Raw genomic sequence first — 16,499 nt, forward strand, 5'->3', positions numbered from 1 at the left:
GGTTGTACATGCACCGTTTAGATAGTCCATGATGTGACAAAGTTCGGGATCTGCAGATTGTCTTTCAGCGAGGCACTCTGTGCTGATGGCATTTAGCAGTATGGCCTCATCAGGAATTTCATTTGCGGGGGGATCTACAGGGGCCCGTGAGAGGCAGTCTGCGTCCGAATGCTGACGGCCAGATTTCTACGTGACAGTTATGTCGAATTCCTGTAATCGTAGACTCCATCTTACAAGACGGGTTGAAGGGTCCTTTATGGTTGCAAGCCAGCATAGGGCATGGTGCTCAGTTACTAACTTGAATGGTTTCCCGTAAAGGTATGGCCAGAACTTCGACGTCGCCCACACAATGGCTAGACATTCTTTCTCTGTTGCGGAATAGTTCGATTCCGCTTTAGATAGACAGCGACTGGCGTAAGCGATTACACGTTCTTGCCCCCCCTGGATTTGAACTAGAACGGCGCCCAGGCCTATGTTGCTTGCATGGGTATGAAGCTCCGTGTCGGCGTTTTCGTCGAAGTGAGCCAATATGGGAGGTGTTTGTAGGCGGCGTTGAAGCTCTTTGAATGCTTGTTCCTGTGGTGCGTCCCAAGTGAAAGGCGTGTCTGTCTTTGTCAGACGTGTTAGGGGCTCGGCGAGTCGAACGAAATCTTTGACGTAGCGCCGGTAGTAGGCACATAAGCCAAGAAATCGTCGAACAGCTTTCTGGTCTTTGGACGGAGGGAAGTTGGCAAAAGCTGTCGTTTTCTCTGGATCCGGCAGGACACCAGCGTGGCTTACGACGTGTCCCAAGAACTTGAGCTCCGTATAAGCAAAATGACATTTCTCGTTCTTTAACGTAAGACCAGAGGATGTTATGGCTTGCAAAACAGTTTCAAGGCGCCGAAGGTGCTCCTCGAACGTTGGAGCGAAGACCACAACGTCGTCAAGGTAAGCGAGACATGTCTGCCACTTGAGATCTGCAAGTACGGTGTCCGTAAGCCGTTGGAAAGTAGCCGGAGCAGAGCAGAGACCAAAGGGCATAGCCTTGAACTCGTAGAGCCCATCCGGAGTAATAAACGCCGTTTTCTCGCGGTCCCTCTCATCTACCTCTGCCAGTATCCGGATTTCAAGTCCATTGAAGAGAAACATTTCGCGGAGCAGAGACGATCCAAAGCATCGTCGATGCATGGCAGGGGATAGACGTCTTTCTTTGTAACTTTGTTTAGCCGGCGGTAATCCACACAAAACCTCAGCGTACCATCCTTTTTCTTCACAAGAACGACAGGTGCAGCCCATGGACTCCGCGAGGGTTGGATGACATCGTCGCGAAGCATCTCTTTCACTTGGCGGGTGATAGCGGCGCGTTCAGTCGGAGACACTCGGTAAGGTGACTGTCTGAGAGGTGGCACGGTATCATCCGTAATAATGCGATGCTTGGCGAGATCGGTTCTGCCAACACGTGAAGAGTTGGAGAAGGTCGCCCGATAGCGCTGGAGGAGCTGGTTCACTTGGCGATGCTGCAGTTAAGAAAGCGCAGGGTTAATGTCGAAGTGTAAATTGGTGGTAGGCCTCTCCATTTCGGTCAATGACAGCGTCGCAAGTCCAGAGGCTTTTCGAACATGCGTGATACCGCAAATATGGGCCACTACAGTCCCAGTGCTTAAATGCTGGTGCTCACCGCCAAAATTTGTGAGTAGGACGTCTGCTTTGCCGTCTTCGAGGCGAACGACTCCTCTGGCTACAGCAAGACTGCATTCGAAAAGTAAGATCTGTTTACTCTCCACGACACCTTCAAAGTTTCGCAGTGTATTCGCAGCCACAGACGTCATCACGCTGGAACGGGGGGAAAAGTGACGCGATCATCAAGAATGTGCAGTGCTGTCGGTCGCTCTGAAGCACTGTGTATTGCGTTCTCAGTCGATAAGGTCACTGACTTAGTCTGCAGGTCGATAACGGCTCCATTCTCTGCTAAGAAATCCATGCCAAGGATGACGTCGCGGGAACACTGGACAAGTACGACGAAGGTTGCTAAGTACGTTTCTTCTTGCACAGTTACCCTAGAAGTGCAGGTACCGGTCGACGTTATCAAGTCGCCTCCGGCGGTACGAATTTGTGGGCCTGTCCAGCGTGTAGTCACCTTTTTCAGAGTGGCGGCGAAAGGCCCACTCATCACAGAATAATGGGCGCCGGTATCCACAAGCGCTGTCACGTCGGTTCCGTCCACGGAAATGTTCAGGTCGGTGGTTACGGCTGTGGTGTTGCCGGAACATCGCGGGGTCCGGTCACGGCTGCGGTGTGGTACTAGCTGATTTCGTGTCGTCGGAGAACTGGAGCGCCGAGGCAGCGGATCATTGTGGGGCGCGTCGTGTCGTCGTGAAACGGAGTGGCCATCCGGTTGCAGCGGTGGAGGAGCTTGAGAATTTCGTCGATGAGCAACCTTCCCTCCAAAGGTTGCCGCGTCTAGTTTTCCCGATGGGGGCTAGGGGAGCGGACCCGCGTCAGGCCGGCATTACCACGTGTCTGCGAGGAGTATTGGCGCGGTGAAGGCGACCGCGAGTAGTCATAGTGCGTTCCGGATAATTCAGCTAAGTACGCGTCAATGGCAGGGGGTCGTTCACCACGCTGCGGCTTTCGCGCGTCGCCGCTAAATCCCGGCAGACCCATTCGTCGGTAATAGCAATCGCGGAACAGGTGACCAGCTTCGCCACAGTGGAAGCACAGCAGGCGATTATCGCGAGTGCGGCAGACGTCGCTTTTGCGTGGACGCACCTAAGAAATTCGAGCGGGAGGTGCTTTACGAGTGTATGCAGGGGCTGCTTGGTGCTGACTGGGAGGTGGACAGGCACGACGAGTGACTGCGGCGTAGGTCATGGCCTGCTGTGGTGGTATTGTCGGGAGTGGCTCGGGTGGGTTGAGTGCCTGGTTGACCTCTTCCCGAACCATCTGAGAAAGGCTGGATACTTGAGGGGGTGCTGCCGTCGAAAATAGTTTTTGCAGCTCCTAGCGTACGATGACCCGTATGGTTTCACGGAGCACGTCAGTGCTACCAGTGTCCGCGACGGCGGCAGCAATAGGGATGGACGGCCGCTCGTATGGGGATGGACGGCCGCTCGTAGTGCTTACATCGCATCTCTAGAGCCCTCTCAATGGTGGTGGCCTCGGATACAAATTCCCCGATGGTCTTGGGGGGACATCGCACTAATCCAACGAATATCTGTTCCTTAATTCCCTTCATGAGATAGCGAAGTTTTTTTCTTCGGACATGTTTGGATCAGCGCGACAGAATAGCCTCGTCCTGTCCTCGAAGTAAACGGGGACGCTCTCGTTAGGAAGCTGAACTCTCGTCTGTAGGAGCAGCTCGGCGCGTTCTTTCCAAAAAACGGTGGTGAAAGCTTGCAGGAACTGGTCCTTGAAGGAACTCCACGTTGTGATAGTAGTCTCATGATTTTCAAACCATGTACGAGCTGAACCGTCGAGCGAAAAAAATACATGCTGCAGTTTCTGGTCGTCGCCCCAGCGATTATACTGGGCTACTCGCTCAAATTTATCGAGCCAGTCTTCCGGGTCGTCGCCGGGAAAGACTTGGAAGATGGGTATCTCCCGCGGCTGCTGCAACACGAAGGAGGGGGCAGTGGTGTGTACCTGCGTCATTACGGGTGGTTGTGTTGTCTCCGAAGGTGGTGCTGGAGAAGATGGTGGCGGCCTCGCAGTACGAGAAAATTGTAGAGGCGCGAATTCAGGATCAAGCCCTCGAAGCCGTCGACTACTCTGATGGGTAGGCGTAATCTCGATGGTAGGAGATCCTTGAGGGCTGGAGTCTCGGCTGGTTGGAGATGTTCGGAGCATGGGTTGCGTTACCCAGCACCTCCACCAGACGTCACGGTGTGAAGTCTCTGATCAGAAGTCACCGCGGGACACAGGAGTAACAGAAGTCACAGTGCGGCAGGAAACTCGCAGGCCCGCTTCGACAGAAGAACTTGAGTTTCTTCGCCTCGAGGAGACGAACGTCGGTTTCTTCTCCTCGAGGAGGCACACGCTCGCGATCAGCACAGAGGGAAAATAAAGAATGCAACGTGTCAATATCACCTGCAAGCAATCTGTATTTGTGGCAGCTGTGATCAGCTTGAATGCGATTTTATCCCTTTGCACAACGCAGAGCGACCACGCCAAATTACCACTTTATCACTTTAGTTCAGTCATAAGACGCAACGATGAAAGCCTTTAATTATTAAGCTCATCACGACGGTTTCCGCATGTCTCTAGAGGTTGCTCTGCATTCCTCATTCGTCAGATTATCCTGATGTTTCTTCCTTGAGTTTAAAGGTGAGCGCCAGCAGTATCAGGGGGCGGGGGGGTGGTCGTTGTAGTTCGACCATCAGTGAGCATTTTCGCAGAGGTGCTGAGCTCTTTACAGGTTGCATACAGCTATACAGAAAGCTATTTTAAGTGATACACCTATGGATTTTGCAGCAGAATGCAACATCTAGTGGTAATAGCGAAACCAGGCAAGTGTCCATACTCCTGATGGAGCCAGCCAGAGCTTCACATTTAGTGGTTTTGAGCAGCCCAGAGGGTTCCCGATCTTCAAAAAACGGCCTGACGAGGATGCAAAAAATTCGCCAGACCTCAATACTTAGATGGCAAGACACAACGTGTGAACTGGCGCCGCGGAGCCAATGTAAGTCGACTTTCCGCTTGAGGTATGTGCCTGATTCTTGTTTGAATCTCATGAGTGTTTTTTGAAGGATTGGAAGACATTGAAGGATTAAAGACGGGGTTTTGAAGGCCTTTGCAAGCGTTCGTCCGAAAAGAGAGCTTGTCTCCTCCTTCAATCAAGGATCAATGGATCAATCTTTCAAACGAGTCTAGCTTGGCTTATGTTGCAGTTCCTAAGCATCTCTACCACCGCGCAGATACCAACTTGACTGAGAACTGTTTGCCTTGCTGAAGCATGCGGTGAAAGCGACAAAAAAACCTTGGGCACCGTACCTGCCAATTCAATCAGCACCCATTTTGGCGTCATTGTAGACATTTAAAACTCTTCCCCTTTTGCAAGCCAATGTGCGTTGAGAAAATATTCTTTTTCCATGCAATTTGCCTGAATATATCTTCGCTCTCCGCAGTGGGAAGTCTTTAACTCTCTAGAAACGCAGTATCTGTTCGATGGCACCAGCGGCAGAAAGCAGCACATCTCCTATGGTTCAGATAATGTGAAAAATAGACGAGAAGTCCGGCCTTCCAGTTGATGAGTGCTCAAATGTTTCAGCAAATATTTACAAATCACGGCCTAGCCTGCTGCTCATTTTTTGGGGTTCATGGCTTTAAAAGTGAGTGTCAGTCTTTCAGTTTCAGTCACAGTGAGCCATCATGCGAAGGTAGGGCATCATGACCCCGTCTGCGACTAGCTTATTGTTTGCACTGGACGGCGTTTTTAATTCGCCGAATCGATTCGAAAGCTATGATGAAGGGAGGAAGGCAGCTTGAGCTGTCAGGTATTTGCGGCCGAAAAACATAAATCATCTCAAGACTGCGGCCTAGTAGCCCAATAGATGTCCACAACTACGAAGAAAACGATGACAGCTGCGTTGCAATCCATATTCCGCTCTATCTCACAGCGCCCTCCGAAGATCTGTAAGCGGCGGCAGCATCGGTACGGCTGACCAAGCGCTCTGTTCATGCTTTCGACCGATAAATTGAAAGTCGTATAGCGGCCAGCTGCCATCTCTCTCGAACCCAAAAAGAAGGTGCCACATCTGTAGTTTGCCCCTGCCGCTTTGATGGCCAAAGGCCTGGTGTGGCAAGAAGGCCTACTCCAAGGAGCAGCTGCACTGGTTTTGCCGCGTTGAAGGAAGAAAATCCTCTACAAGCCTCTCAACACTTGCTAAGGCGGCATATGCCGAAAGTCACGAGCTCCAGTGCCTTTATATATATTTTTTTCTTTTGATCTTGCTTCTGCTGTGCATCATCCATATTAAACACTGGTAGCAAAGCAGTGAATCGACGTATACATTCACTCGCGGTACGCATCGAGCGCTGACGCATTTTGGGACGGGCTTGTTTACGCATTTAGGCTTTTTGAGGGATGTTGCTGCTTGCAGATTTAGAGCACAGTGAATGTGTTCCCGTTTGGCGGTTAAGTCGCGTGACCGTTGGTGCTCTATCTGGTGCAACCGAGAAAGAGTCACGAGCAAGGACTTTGTGAGCGGAGAGAGAAAAGCAGTGAGCTCATTTGCGCGTGACAAAAATAATGAGCGATTGGTAAGCGCACATACATACATACATACATACATACATACATACTTACATACATACATACATACATACATACATACATACATACATACATACATACATACATACATACATACATACATACATACATACATACATACATACATACATACATACATACATACATACATACATACATACATACATACGTACGTACGTACGTACGTACGTACGTACATACATACATACATACATACATACATACATACATACATACATACATACATACATACATACATACATACATACATACATACGCGCGTGCAAACATACATATATTCTACAGTGTCATCCACTACTAGCTATAACATGATCCCTGTTTTCAAAGCAACAAGCATCCGACATAGGCACATGCTGATGTGAAGCGATACAAAAAAAGAGGGACCCGGGGGTGGTGCTTCACGTAGCCTGTCGGTTTGCTTTATAGCACGGCCGCTTGTGACGAAATGGGGCTTATAACGTAGTGACCTTGTTAGAAGCGGGTGACACTGTACACGGATAAATAGATACATGCCTATATACATACATATATGCATATATGCATACAGACATACATACATTCTATAGGATCATTTACGTCTAGCTACAATACGGTTGATCCTTTCAAAATAATATAGTGTCCGACGCAGGCGCAAAACGATGCAAAGCGTTGCAAGTTCAGAGGAACCCTGGACGGTGCTTCACATGGCCCGCCACTTATATGTATTGCTAGACCGAATCGGCGCTATGAAGCTTAGAACGTAGTGGCCATGTTATAGCTAAAAGTGGATGACCCTGCACGTACATATACTATCGGGGACAAAACTCTGTAAATCACACAAACTGTGATCGAAGCGCATAAATATCTTGTCGGTCATTAGTGTGAAGGCATACTTATTAATGTGAAAGTTGGCTTTATTGTTTCCACGTGTGCTACAAAATAAGATGATAATTCGTTTTCATCGTGCTTCTGGTCAAAAATCGCCAGATGTTCTGTCCATAGAGTTTTGTCCCATATAGTACGTATATACAAGCGTACGTACGCACTTACGAACTAGTGAAGAAAAAGTTTGCAGTACAAGAAAAAACCAAATTGACCGTACGAGCGTCACTTCTTTGACAATCTCTTGATTTCACTGGCTGATGTCAAAATATCAGTCTTGCTTTCAGGCAGTTAAATGGGGTCACCGGTCGGCAGATAACAATTGAGCAGTTGTCTTCTATACCTAATGATGTGTCGTGAAAATTTTCTCCTCAACAGTACATGTATGTGTACATACATATACATCATCATCATCATCATAATTAGCCTGACTATATTACTCTAGAGCGAAAGCCTCTCTCATATTTCTCCAATTAACCCGGCTCTGTGCTAGCTGCATCCGTTACACCCCTTCGAACATCTTAACCTGATGCGCCCACCTAACTTTGTGCCGTCCCCTGCTACGCTTTCCTTCTCTTGGAATCCAGTTTGTAACCCTAAGGTCCTACGGCCCTAACGGCCTGAAAATCCTACAAAAAACTCAAATTTATGCCAAGGGAAATATTTGGAGCTTTTATTTATATTATATGTAACTTATATTTAAGGCGCCAGTGCGATATTATGGAGGCTATAATATTGAAGAAAATGCTGGAGCTGGATGTTATTGAGGCCTGTGAGCGTGGTTTCACTACTCCGTTGATTTTAGTTAAGGTATCGGGCAAAGACCCTCGTCCTTACAATTCCTCGACGTGTTCAAGCTACACATGTGATCATGTGTGTGCGTGCGTTAGTGAGCAAACGCTGGCGAAACCCAGCGCTCGTGAGAGGCGCCTTCGGCCCGTAACAAGAGGTTACTCCCCACCGCCATGACTGAGTCCGCAAATTTTGCTATAAAATGTATCCTTCTCCATTTCCCTTTGAACTGCCGACCGTATAAGAAGCAGCGGCTGCTTTTGCTGCGAGAAACAGCGCAGACACGACGCCGAGACACCCACTTTGTGAGCGCGTCGGCTTTTTTTTTGTGCCTGCTTCTATGGCCTTTTGTACGTGATGTAGTAATGAACGTTGTTCATGTTAGTCGGCGCCCCGTCATTTGCCGGGACTGCTGATGCCTTCCGCTGGACCCCAAGCCGCAAGGACAACGCAACCATTGGGGTTTCGAGCCTACTCAAACACTACCTGTTTTATCACAGAGAAATGAGCCTTTAGGATCGCTCAAGAAAGCCATAAAATTTGTATGACGGATTTAATTTGGCAGTCCCGAAACGTTTCAGATCTTTTTTTATTAGGCTTTTATCGCGAAGAGAAGACAGAACGCAAGTAATCCTTAAATATTTTTTGTCCCTAAATCCACAGAAACCTCTTTGCCTTTTTTCTGTAACCGCGTATTTTATTTTTCATTCAAAACTAGTGAAACCTACCAGAACATGAAATTTATTTAGTTTTCTGAAAATCGGAACCTGCTAACCTATTTTAACTGGCAAGCAGAGAAGTGGTCTTTGAGGGCGGTTTAACGGCCCTCCAGTACCGCAGGAGCAGCCTGGGCCGCATGGATCTCCGGGTCTTTGTCGGTCGTGACACTGCGTCGAAAGAAAGAAAACGTGAAGTTATTAACAATTGAAAATAGAGAATTGCTGGCATACGCTCGCTTTCTGCAGGTAATTGCTGACACTACAGCACAAATATATTTTGCTTTAACAGATATTCACTACCTTTATTTATTGTAACTCATTTAGTTACGAAAATGCTTTACACGTAGTTATTTGCTGACAGTGATAGAAAACATTTCTTCGGATGTATCTTATAGTCACTCGCCCAAATATAGGAGAGTAGGATAACACGTGCAATTACGAGACACTTTTTGCGTCATCGAGCAGTTCAGCAGAGCAGGAGTATAACATGATCATTAGGGCAACAAGGACAATACATTTAAACTGCTACGAAGTACAATACAATCTTAAATCTACAAAATTATCTTTCAGCTACTGTGCTGTTTTGAAGTGATACGGTAATTAATTCGACTAAGCGAAAAGTAAACTCCGAGATAGAACTCTCCATGTCTCCAGCAACTAGATAGCCATAGATTGGCTAGTTAGAGATATTATTATTTGGTTAGGGAGCATGTAGGAATATATAAGAAGCACAATTGCTACATGCAAGCTCTTAAATCATGAACGATATACAGTAGGACCAGAAAACACATCTATTTGAATGGTTCCATGGTGCAAATAGTTTAGTTGGCAATTTTCAGACTGTCCCTGAATTTTGCATTGATGATTTGTTTCAAAAGAAAACAAATAAAATATCAATTAGTTACTCTTGTTCGATCAATTACGGAAAAAAGATAAATATATTGGGCCAGACAACCTACTCTTAACACAACTTTTTCGTTTCTATCTGAAAACTCTTGCATCTTTCAAAATCTGGTTTTCTTCACTTAATTTGACCACCGGGTATATCTAAGACTCTTCTTTTAAACTTTAAACGAACAATAGATGCCAAATGATTACTTTCTTCATGAGTTCATGAGAAAGGTAAAAGCCCCTAAATTTTATTGCAATTGTAGCCTCCGACGTTAAATAAACGTAAGCTTGCCATTATTTGGAGGTGGCCCAAATATGTGCTCAAGTGACCATTCCAAAAAGCCTTTTCCACGTAATGATCGAGACACATTTGTTTTATTTCATTGCTTTGACGACAAACATACCGGTCCTTTGACTAAAAGTAGTATTACGATCCAGGGACTGATTCCTTAGCTTTTGGAGGAAACTAATTGTGGTCCTACCAGTAGAAATACTTGAAGTTCACTAAAACGTGCTTGAAGTGAAACGTTGTTGGCGGATAAAATCAAAGGTAGATAGAATGTAACACAATCAAAGCTTTTCAACATTGGGCATGCACTTAAAACATTTAAAAAGTTGGAATGGCGTAAATAAGTTCAGAAAGACCCTGGACAGAAATGAGATACAAAATGTTCGAGTGCGATTTGCGTATTCAGACAAGGTTGTACCGGTCATTAAGCATTTGAAAATTACCTGAAGGCCCTATTACATATCTTAACTTGGAGCCAGCATAACTTCTTTTATCATCATGCTTCTGTTCCCGCTGGAAGTTTGAATGAGTAGTTATAAGTAGCGTACTTTTCCTTCTTTTTTACGGGGGTAATTTTATTATTATACTGTTGCTGTCTATATTAACTTTTCAGTGCCATTGTTGAAAATAACTGTTATATGTTGCCGTTCTCGCAAGCTGGATATTTTCGTACAGCTGAATATTCGTGTGTACCGTTCTTGGTGCAAAGCGGTTTCAATCTAGCTTCCTTTATGCGTGCGTTGTTATCGTAATACAATTAAGATCAGGCAAGTATTAAGCCCATGTTATTGCGTGGAAGTAAATGTAGTACGCTTCACGGTTGTAGCTACTTTCGCAAAACATCGCTACAACAACCGACATTGCTGCGTACTATTCTACTGCCTGATTACAATGACGCAGGCGCTGCCACGTCGCATCATAAATCGAGGTTTTGCGGGCTGAGAGCAGAGTTTCATTTCTTAGCCACATATTTTCAGTTTCTGTAAATGTTTGAGTTCCTAGCTGTATTTACCGTTGGCGGACAAGCTGGAAGTTGAGGCAGTCCTGGAAAGCGTTGAGGACGTTGAGGACTTGGAGGACTTGGAGGACGTCGAGGAGGAGAAGGAGGACGGCGTGTCTGGCATCTGAAAAAGGACCTAACTGTCAAAATATGCTGACAGACTCTGACTAACATCAAGAAGAGAGATTACTTACAGCTTTTTAAACGGCTGTGACATGTTTTTGGAGCAAGCGTGCATACCAAAATAAATGTTTCAATTCCATCTGAGTCATACATATCTGGCCCCACCACGGTGGTGCAGTGGCAAGAGCGCTCAAGTACTGTACATACACTCAAGTACGCATACACTGGATTAGCTGCCATGCTCGCGATCCATATAATATTCAAGCGGATGCTATGACGCATATAAACACATCAGGCGATCCACCACCTTCCCCTCTTCCCCAAGATCCGTTCCTGTCCCTCGTTTCCGATTCGCAAGTTCTGCGTCAGCGAACACGCGCTCTCATTCCTCCGTGTTCACACCCTCTCCCCGTAGTCTTACTCGGCAGGAGGAGTTGACAGTGCGCCGAATCCGGGAAGTGGCGGCTCTGACCTCATCTGTTCGACATCGATGGCGGGTAAAAGTCCTACTAATGACTGACAGGTGCCCTCACTGTGACACTCCACCTGACGTCTGCGATGTGCGTCACTTGTTGTGGACGTGTCCATCAACGACTCACATTCGACAACGGATAATCATGAAGGTGGGCCTGCGGTGGGATCGCGATAGTGATTATGAGAAATTGACAATGGACAATCGCTATACTGCCAACCTTCTGGAATACATAAGCGCAACTGGACTTCACTCCTTCTTTTAACTTTCTATCTCCTGCATCCCATTCCCCCTTTCTCAACTTATGCCTTGTGGCAAACTAAATTGCAGTTTGGAGCATGCTATTAAACGAAGCGGATATACTACGATGATAAAAGGTAGATGGCCACCATTCACTTATTTTTTAATCGATCCGGACTTCATGGGGTAGCCAGACAACCTGCACTCCTGCTAATGATATTGATACACATTACATTCCTTGATAACAGGCCTCAATGGGCAGATAGCGCAAAGATGAAATGCGGCATTATTTCGGGCATGAGATTTCTATTTTTACTCCCAATGCTAATTTCTGCAAAATAATTAGCGCAGCATAGGCGTCGAACCGAATTTCGCCAAGGTTGCCTCTACCTAAAGTATATTCTAGTACACAGTATAGATTTCCATATCCGAAGCCTTATTTCTATTCTTCAATCTACGACGGTTAAAAGCATATGCTTCAGATAATTGTACAAATTGTCGCTTACAATGCTGTCAACACCAAGGTCATTAAGAGAAGTAAACGTAATGCGGTCATGTTCATCAATGGAAACAGCAGCGTAGCCGACCGCAAAGTGTGGCCTCTCAGTATCAGATTCTCAGTATTGGTGTCCTTATATACCAGGGCAGATCGCGCACAGAAAATGTCAAACACGCCAGAGAAAAAAAGTGCCGAAATATGTGCCACACATATATTAATGTTTGTATTTAATATGAAAAGTGTATGCGAAACTCTCGGTGCAAGTTTTTATCCAAGAACTGCCTTGAAGCATACGAAATGCATTTTCACGAAACTGGGAGTATATAAATAACTTCTTATGTGCTCCCTGGAGACCTATGCAACGCTAAGAAAAGCTCCTATGAGGGTTATATGAAAACGTTTGTTTCGTTGCTTATCACATGTCGGTGCGCAGCACCCAAAGGTTTAGTCACTCGGACTCTCGGACTGCCATCTCTTCTCTGCCCATCACAACCTCACCTGAGAGGCGCCCAGGCAGTCGGTGTGCTCAGCCTATAATTTATGGCCTTATAAATGACTTCTCTTAATCTGCTAATCACATAAATGAATTTGTGCGAAATTATGCCAGTTCGCTAATTTGTAGAGGTGGTTAAATAAACATCCCTCCAGTCTATTGCTTCACCCATAAGTGGTTCTTTAAAAGAATTTAAAGAAACCTAGTGAAAGACAAAAATACTACGTTACTGCTACATGCGCTAGACCATTCTAGCGCTCCCAGCCACGTGTGTTCTGTACAAAAGAAATGCGCACGTATATCGTGCATAATAGAGTACCCTGTGTTCCGCTCCATTAGTCGCTCTTCATTACTGAGAAAGAAAGCTTAGGCTGCCTTCGACAAAGCGAATTCAATACCTTGCCACGTCTGTTGTACATCAGAGCATGTTAAGAGACGGTGCGGTACAAACGATGACTGCTTCGTGTCCTTTTTTGATACATCGGAGATCTATCGGCAGGAGGAAAATCAATCGAGTGTTTTTTGTACTCCCCTTCTATCTGAAAATCCTCACGACACTGAAGTGCCTACTAAAACCTTTGCGCCCGCCGCAATGGCACAGAGGCTATGGCACTCGAATACTGTGTCTATGGAGGCGGAATCGATACTCGGCCGCGGCGGCCGCTGTTCCGTGGAGGCGAAACGCAAGGCGCTCGTATTCTAGGCGATGTGAGTGTTGGCAAGCAGACATAACTTGGTCGAAATTTGTTACGGCTTTCACCACCGCGTCCCTCATAGCATCAGTCCCCTTGTTGCATTAACCCCATAATGCCAACCGAACAAACAAAACGATTAAGAAGATACTCAACTATGATGAATGAAAAACACTACAGTCTAAGTCAGGCGATCCACAGTAGCTTCTACATGGTATCACTGGGTTAAGGCACAGTGTTTTCTATTTTGTTTGGTTACATGAGCCAGAACGCTCCTGGTACGTTCAAGCATTACGGCTGGCTATTGATGATGTACAATACTATTTTCGGTAGATGTGGTTGCATGAAAGTAGGCTTTTCAGAGCATTATATGGAAATATGAGTAAGGCGAATTTAGTGTACAAGAAATGAAAGATATGCTCAGAAATGTTATCCATGAGAGCATTATTGTAGTAGGTAGCATGGTAGGTAAAGCGGACACCTGCAAATTATTTAAGCAGACAAAAGATTGGATGAAGAATGCTTGCGCATGATATCCCGCAACCAAACAGTTATGATAGAACTGACGGAAATACCAAAGCTGATCAATAGGCATAATATAGCCGTTATTAGGAAGTATAAAAAGGAGAAAACCGAGCATGCTCTAAACAGCGGTCGAGCCCTATAGGCGATGAAAAGAAAATTTGTCATTAGCAAAAGAGAGAGTCGCTATGGCACAAGGCGGGCAATGTCATCTCTACTGGCCTACACAGAAGCCGAAGTAGTCAGGACCATAATGAGATTGACAGTAGAGAAGAATAATCACACATTCAGCCAGTAACGAAATAACAGGTTAGCAAACCTTTGGGAGCTATGAAAAAGGGAAACGCAGCGAGGAAGCTTAAGGCAACTGAAAAGTTGCTGAAGGACAGGGTGATATCGTGCTAGGAGAACTGACCACGCTGTATTTGCAATACCTCGTGACATCGACAGTACCGGATTCTTGGGAGAACGCAAACATTATATTGTTTCATAGAAAAAAGGACGCAAATGGCTTGAAAATTCTAGACCAACCACCATACTATCCGTTCCGTATGACGCATTCCCATAAAGTAATCACTAATAGGATCAGGGCAAATTGCGAGTTCACTCAAATAAATGATGGTGAACGTTTTCCGGAAGGATACTAAGCTATTGATCGTATCCATACTATTAACTAGGTGATAGAAACATGATCGGTATATATTGCCGCAAAACTGCATTTCTTCTTTTTTTGACAGCCGCTGGTATACGGCCTTATCACTGTAATTCCGGATCGCGAATAAGTTCTGCATTCTTTGTTAGGTATTGCTCGATGTCTCGAGACGCAGCTTTATCAGTTTCGATGTTGCGCAAGATGCTCCGAGATCTGTCTCGAAGATTCCGATCACTCGCGGTACGGCGATTCTTTTAAACCATTAATATGCCCTTTTCTTTGACGGATGTGGCGAAAACGTGGCTCCCAAATGACGAATTGACGATGCCGGATTGGAGTACTTTCGTACAAAAGTTACGCCAGATTTTCTGCGCTCCTACTGTTCGAACGAAATCCACCCAGAAGAAGCTAGATGTCTGTGTTAAGCTGTCCAATGAGACCTATACCTCCTATATAAAAGCAGTTCTCAAAGTTTGTCGGCGCGTAAATGAGACCATGTCAGAGGCCGAGCCGGTTCGGCAGGTCCTTAAAAGTTTTTTCCCACTCGCCTTTAACGCCCTGGCCGAGCAGAACCCTAACATCATCGACGCCATCATATCGACTTGTCAACGCCTGGACGAACTGCAGTCAACACGCCTGCAGCCTGATTCCATTTTCTTCGGTTCCACTACCGACGTCTACCTCCGTGCGCTTATCCGCGGATTAATTCGTGCAGAGCTCTTAGTTCAAGGTGATTTGGACCGCTCTGCATATGAGATACATTTTTCATGTGCCGGCCTGGGGCAGTATTGTGAAAGAAGAGTTGGCCTCTATCACTGCCCCTCCCCGCCCCCTCCAAACGCTCCTACCACCTGTAATGTGCCAATGTACGCCCAAGCCACGTTCTTGCCATCTGAATTTGGAGCGCCTCCGCCACCGGCGCCTAAAAGTGACAATGTCACCTCATTGGCACCACCTACCGCTGCGCTGTCATACTTCACTTCACTTCACTTCACTTTATTCACCTGAAAGGCCCCCTGCGGCTACCGAGGCCATGTTTTCTGTTTCTGCCGTCGCCGTCTACAAAGTGAACGCCGCGGCTACGACTCAGTTGAAACAGGCGATCCTTCTAGCTTCTCCAACTCTAACCACTGTTCATTCCCTGATGATCCCCGACATTCATCACCCCTGCCAGAAAGTCCCGGTGCGCCGGATGGTTGCAGGCCTTCAACACTCTGATTTTCTTCGCCTATTCGACGCTCAACCTCAACGCTCCGCCAAGATTCTCTGACGCCCCCTCCCCCCTCCTATCAGAAAATGGAAACTGTAGTTTCAAGAGGGAACAATGCATTCTTTGGCGATCACAAAAATCCACCTGAAAATCCCTCCAATATGACTTTAGTTTGGGTGAAAGGTTTACCTTTTGAGGCTTTGATCGACACTGGCGCTGTTGTTTCTGTGATACACGCTCACTTGTGTTCCCGCTTGAGAAAAGAAAAAACGCCTTACTTTGCACCTAATGTCCGTGGAGCTAATGATGCAATAATTTGGCCTTCCGCTAAGTTTATTGTGTGAGTTCTTGATAGTGTCCTCCACCATGTACAATTTGTGTGATGTCACCGTGTGCTCAACCAATTATTTTTGGCTGGGATTTTCCGTCTGCCGCATCAGCCAGCATATCGTGTCGTGACAGAGTCATTTAAATTAACGAGAGCGACCCGTCTTTTGAACCTCCCGAGCTCTCATATCTCCTGCTTGCCACTACTTACTCGATATTAATTGCCCCCTGGATGCGAACAACTTGTCGCGCTTACTTCTATTGACATTGATAACGGGGATGTGCTAATCGTGCCTCCTTATCGCCATCTAGCTCGTGGAATTGCATTATTACCAAGTATTGTTCGGTTTGAGCACAGTACGGCGCTCGTCTGCTTTGAACATTTCCCCTGATCTCATTGTGCGGACTAATATTACTTGTTTTCCTTGTGCCCTGGATATTCA

At 46.2% G+C, this 16,499-nt stretch overlaps 1 protein-coding gene across 2 annotated transcripts in view; it reads right to left on the reverse strand.

The window, feature by feature from the left end:
* Nucleotides 1-8,650: 8,650 nt before the first annotated feature.
* Nucleotides 8,651-16,499, reverse strand: part of LOC146181526 (uncharacterized) — a 48,131-nt gene continuing 40,282 nt past the window's right edge. Inside the window, exons 1-3 of one of the 2 annotated variants that reach the window (XM_084576577.1) lie at nucleotides 11,021-11,202; nucleotides 10,839-10,950; nucleotides 8,651-8,814 (exon numbers count right to left, since the gene is read on the reverse strand). In XM_084576577.1, the coding sequence (XP_084432703.1) occupies nucleotides 8,745-8,814; nucleotides 10,839-10,950; nucleotides 11,021-11,189 (351 nt within the window). In that variant the 5' untranslated portion in view covers nucleotides 11,190-11,202 and the 3' untranslated portion in view covers nucleotides 8,651-8,744. Of the gene's footprint in view, nucleotides 8,815-10,838; nucleotides 10,951-11,020; nucleotides 11,203-16,499 lie in introns of those variants that run through there. The other variant, XR_014700220.1, reaches the window with a different exon arrangement.

The sequence above is a fragment of the Amblyomma maculatum genome, chromosome 8, assembly GCF_055883805.1.
Source record: "Amblyomma maculatum isolate TAMU_Amacu chromosome 8, ASM5588380v1, whole genome shotgun sequence".
NCBI lineage: Eukaryota > Metazoa > Arthropoda > Arachnida > Ixodida > Ixodidae > Amblyomma > Amblyomma maculatum.